Here is a 6,000-nt window from a genome sequence, read left to right as displayed (position 1 = left end):
CACCAGCATCTGCAGTTCCTACTATCTCTGAATTCTCTTTGGTTTGTTTCTCATCCATTAATACATTCTATTGTAAATTGTTGGGCCTGGAAGTCTCGAATAAATGGTTCTTAACAGTTTATAGATAAACTGCAAGTCACTTAATTGTCTACCTAACACTGCTTCAGTTTTCCAATGGTATCACATTCAAACTCTACATTTCTATTTCAAAAATTCTTAAAAGATAGGAGAGTTTAAAATGGATTCTAAGTATTGCCAGAAAGATTTCGCTGATCAATTCATCGGACCTCCAAGCAGTCTGTAAATGAAGCAATTAAATACGACCACACTATTAGTATTACTCATCAGTTTTTGAATGATTTAACATCCAAACTGCATTCCAAGGGTTCACATGGCAAGACCTTCCTTGACAGTCACTGAATTGATTTTTTATAATCTGCTGTCTCTGGAATGCAACCTGCTCAAAAACTCTCCAGTATGAGCCATTCCTTAAGCAAATAATTTATGAATGCATAATATTAATTTACCATTAAATATGAAGGGAAAGGGAGTGGAGGTCAGCACAATACAATATACATTGAGGTACTCTCAGTGAAAGCAATTATAAAGACCTCATTATGGAGCGCAAAGGTGCTTTTTACAAACCCTTCCTGTCTAAATAATCACATTTTATTACTGAAACATATATTGAAATCAGAAGTTGTCATTTCAATGGAATTCATCTAGGCAACAGATTAATGAGATTTATTGAACTTCTGCACTCAGTGGGGGTAATGTTGACTTTCTGGGAAAGATCAGTTGGATACTAGCAAGTCAAAAGCCCTGTTTTACCTCATCTCTCCCGTTGACTTTAATGGAAATGAAAACAAAAATATCAGGAGAGTCATGAAGTGTGCTGCCAAATTGTTATCATTCGCCTTACGCTAGAACAATATCTCAATTATACCCAATATCTGCACACTTCTATAAATCCAGTCTGATAAATAAAAGCTGAAGAAAAGAAAAGTGATATACACTTCAGAAGGCAATTGTAATTCTCAATTACACAGTTTACAACAGCAATGCACCAGCAAATTTGAAAGTGGGTAATTAAAACATCATTAAATATTCTGTATGAAATATCATTTTGGTTTTTACTTGAGGGTTTAGAGTTCAGTTTTAAAAATAATCTCCACTTTTTATTGGTTTCATTGATATCATTGTTTTCCTTACCTTTGCTAGTTGCCAGGAGAAGAGAAAACACTGTTGCAGAATGCCAGCTGTCCAATTTTAAGGGGGTAACTTTAACCTGTCTCATCAGATGGAAAGACCGTGGTTGAACTTTTCTTTTATATAACCTGGTCAACATTGTTCCCATTTTTGCCAGCACAGCATGAAATCCTGCCAGCTTCCTGACAAGTGGTCAGGTTAAAACTACATGCATAAAATGAGCCTAGATGGGAAAGCACTTTTTGAGAGTAAAGGTAGCATTAACATGGTCTTCACTATGAAACCACTATTCGCAGTTACTGTTAATGGGCCAAGAGATAATGCTTTTAAAGTTGGTCCTACCTGCTATCCCCAGCATTTGCTACATAGAACTTGCCCATCAGAAACACCACGACCAAGGAAGTGCAGCCACCTGAGATATTGTACATGGTTCTCTCTCGTTCAATTTGCATGTCCTGCAGATGGCAGCATCAAGGAGACAAAGGAGAACACACTGTTATTCAGGAGCCACTTGTGGCAAGCTCTTAGGCTTCACTTGCCTATGCTTCAACTTTTCACAAACTTTGAATGATAAAGAGAAATGGTCATGATTCACAATTTTTCTTTCCAAGGTACAGCCTCAAATCACTGAAAAAATTGAAATTCAATTATTGCAAATAGAAATATAGAAAATGATAATATACATGCCTCAGGAGTCTCCCAAGGGAAAAGACAGCTTAATGTTCTGGGAAACGATGAATGAAAAATTTCAAAACTGAGATGCTTCGATTTTTCTTTACCGAAGTTAACTTAGTTAAACAAAATGGAAAGATAGAGTTAAAACTCAGATGTGAGGTGATTTAATTCATGGGTTGAGTGGCTTACTCCTCTTGCATGTTCCACTTAATCACCCTCTGCAACCCTTTTAAAATGCAATGCCCAGATTTACATGCAATAATTACATTTACACTTGCTAAAATTTTAGAAGATGGAAAGGTGATATTTTTGAAAGATACAATGTCAAGAAGGTGCTTGATAGGGTAGACACTGAAGTTGTTCCCCCTTTCTGGGAAATCTAGAACATGGACACAATCTCCAAATAAAAGGTTGAACACTTTGAGCTGGGATGAGGACATTTTTTTTTCATGTAGAATGTTGTGGATGTTCCATCATTGAGTATCTTAATGACTGAGATCAATAGTATTTTTGATTTCTCAAAAAAATCAGGGATATGGAGAGTGGTCCAGAATGCGATCCAGGCAGCAGGTCAGCCATAGTCAATTTGCACAGCAAAGCAGACTTGTGGGCCAAATGGTCTACTCCTGTTACTATTTCTTATGTTTAATTAGATCATGGCTGATCTGCACTATAACTCCATTTACTTTCCTTCAATCATCCTTATCCCTTGATAAAGGGGCTTTAAAAATTTGACATAAAACAGGGTGTGCAGCGTTTACCATCACGTATTGAATGAACTGAAATCTCACATCAGTAGATTTAGTATTGCCAAATTATGGGACTAACTAATACACTAATGTTTAATTATACGATAAAAAGTTAAGGAAATTGGGTCAAGTTACAGATCTGACTCTGATTTTAGTGTTAAGGGCAAGAAGTATCAAATTGCAGTTAAGTAACTGCAATCACACAAAACATGAAAGGTCATTGATTTGATTGCAGCAATCCTTAGCAGTGCATATAATTTTAGACATCTCATTAACTTCATTGCAAATTATTTGTGATCTCCTTCAGTGATTCTGTGTTGCAAGAATTTTTTTCTGTTGAAAACTGCTGGTAGATAAACTGCAATAGCAGAATCTCCAAATGCTTAGGTGACAGTGTTGTGTACCAATGTCTCTTTCTAACACTCAACGGCTTTGAAGAATGGGAACATTTTATCTGATCAATGTTTCTGCCATTTGGCCATGCAAAAAGAAAAAGACTTCCATTGACGTGACACCATCTCTCCGAAATCTCTTAAAAATGCTTCACATACAAGGAATTGCATTGAATAGCGGCGATTTTTGGAGAGCATGGTCATGCTGTGTCCACAACAAACAAGGCTTCTTGCAAATGGAATTTTTGTTCCTTTCCGATTTCACATGAAATAATACTGTAGGAGGAGACCATTTGTCCATCAGGCCCATTTCAATGCCACTTCTTCAACTTGAACTTTATTAATCTTGGTTCTCCTCCTCTCTTCCGCTGCCTCCTTTCATATTCTTTTGAAAATAATTGTCCAATTTCCTTTGAACTGCTTTTTATTTATCTTCTGACCTCAATAGACACTTGCAGCCCTGTATTCCACTTCCTGAATTTTCTCACAATTTCCAGTGAATGGTACAAGTCCTCAAGAGAACTTCTGCAAATGTGACAGTGGGCACCAAATTAACTAATTAAACTATTCTTGCATATGACATTCTCCCAGAACCTTTTATGCTCTTGAAAAACATGACTCAATTCCTCTTTAGTCTGCTTCTTTGTTTTACTGGAACAATATCATTTTATGCAAAGCCAATCTTCATAAGTATAACTGTCTATTCTGATATGCATTGTAGCCGTACCTTTTGCGCATCATGCTATAAGAGTGTGTCACACTGCATTCAATTCTCCTTGTATGGTCCAACCAATATTCTGTGCTCATTCAATGTCAATTCATTTTGTATGAAGTCCAAGATCACTGCTTGACTTTTTATTTAAAATATGACCTTCTCTATCTGCATTCCCACCTTTAAAGATTCACATTTCAGCAGTTGTTCTAGATCTCTGTTCCTTCATCTAAGAATCTTATATTCAGAGAAGGCTTCATTTTTGAAGAACCACTACACAAGACTAAAAATATTAACTCTGCTTCTCTTTCCACTGAGGGTGATAGGCCGGATGAACGTCTCCAGCATTTTCCGGTTTTAGTTCCTTTCGCTTCTCTTTTTTTAAAAAACCCACAACTTCCTGTTCATTCCCAGGCTTCCTTTATGCTTCCCTTCTAACCTTCCTAATCATTTTGCTTTCCAATTTTCTTTCACGTCATTCATATTTGATTATCGTGTACGAAAAATGCGGTGACTTTAGTCAACTAAATGTTCCAAAGCAACTTGATGGCAGCACTATCAGAAAGAATATAATATCGAACCATTCGTGGAGACAAAAATCAAAGGTTTGGGTCAAATTAGTGGGCTTAGAAGGCATTTTAGAAAGGTAAGAGACAGCTGGATAAATGGAGAAGATTAGGTGAGGGTATTCCACAGCATAGATCTAAGGCAGCTGAAAAGCGGCCAATAGTGGAGAAGATCAGGGGAACCCAGAAGAGGTGGAATGTTGGAAATATCAAAAGGTTGTACCCTCTGACTGGGACCACTGCATAATTAGTCCAGCAAGACTACTATTAGGCCATTCCCTACCCTTTTTTGTATTGTAACACTTGCTTTGTAAGTGTCCACTTTTACACAGCCTGCATGCGGTTTTCAAAACCATGCAGATTAGAGTTGTTGAGTTGGAGGAAGCTACAGACAATAGGAAGAGGGAGAGTATAGAGGGAATTGAAAATTATAAACATGATGTTTAATTTCTATAGATCCATTGAATCTCTCCTGGATATCAGGACAAAGCAGCCTGATTGATTGGCACCCCATCCAGACACTCTACCACTGACACTCAGTATTAGCAGTACCATTTACAAGATGCCCTACAGAAATTCACTGAGGCCCCTTATAGATAGCAACTTCCAAACACATGAACACTTCCATCTAGAAGGGCAGCAGCAGCACATACATGGGAACAACACCACCTGCAAGTTCCCCACTAAGCCACTCACCATCCTGACTTGGAAACATCACCGTTCCTGCAAGGTTACTGGGTGAAAATCCTCCCTAACAGCATTGCTGGTCTACCTACAGCTCGTGGTATACACAGGTTTCAGAAAGTAGCTCACCACCACCACCACCTTCTGGAGGGCAACTAGGGATAGGCAATAAATACTGACCCAGCCAGTATTGCTAACATAAAATTATTGTAATATGGAAGCTGGATTTCCTGTTAAAGTAGAAAATATTCACTAGTATCTCCTTTCGAGCTACATGAAGTTCTCCAATGGAGCTATTCATTCATAGCCTGGAGTTTAATCCATGAAGGGGGCCAGCCTATGTCCACATGTGAGGGGGTCAGCACTCTGCATTTATAGCACCAATCTCGTTAAGGGAGGTAATGGCCTACTTGCATTATTGCTAAACTATTAATCCAGAGATCCAGGTAGTTTCAGGGCCTGCCAAGACATATGGTGGAATGGGAATTCAATAAAAATGTGAAAATAATACTCTAATGATGACCATAAATCTGTTTGCAATTGTTGGAAAAACCCATCTGGTTCACTAATGTCCCTTAGGGAAGTAAACTTTCTTTACCTCGACTATCCCTCAAGTGACTCCAGACCTACAGCAACGTGGTTGACTCTTAACTGTCTCTGGGCAATTAGGAATGGATGCTAAATGCTGATTTAGTCAGTGATACTCACATCCTGTGAATGAATTAAGAAACCTCAAAGTTTTTCTGAAGGTTTAGTTTGGGATTGTGAGGATCCATTTTCCACGTGCTGTCACAAGATGCAGAGCTGTGCTTGCAGATGAACAGACTATGTACTGAATGGGAAAGACTTGCACATTCAGTTCCTATTCAGAACAGTATGATAAAATTTGGTAAGGATCACAGCACCACTTTGGCTAAGTGGTGGAAGGTATGGCCAAGTGAGAAGGTTGAAAGGAGAGGCGAGGTATCGCCACTCACAAACCAAGCTTCAGTCTGGGACAAAACAACAAAACA

The 6,000-nt window shown here is 38.3% G+C and overlaps 1 protein-coding gene across 1 annotated transcript in view; it reads right to left on the bottom strand.

Moving 5' to 3' along the window:
• The window catches only part of ppm1h (protein phosphatase, Mg2+/Mn2+ dependent, 1H), a 77,768-nt gene that overhangs the window by 30,708 nt on the left and 41,060 nt on the right, over positions 1-6,000 (bottom strand). Inside the window, exon 4 of the mRNA XM_048608038.1 lies at positions 1,552-1,664. Coding sequence (XP_048463995.1) covers positions 1,552-1,664 — 113 coding nt within the window. The remainder of the gene's footprint in view (positions 1-1,551; positions 1,665-6,000) is intronic.

The sequence above is a fragment of the Rhincodon typus genome, chromosome 18 (assembly GCF_021869965.1).
Source record: "Rhincodon typus isolate 14 chromosome 18, sRhiTyp1.1, whole genome shotgun sequence".
Classification (NCBI taxonomy): Eukaryota; Metazoa; Chordata; class Chondrichthyes; order Orectolobiformes; family Rhincodontidae; genus Rhincodon; species Rhincodon typus.
This window is presented reverse-complemented; position numbering and strand designations above follow the sequence as displayed.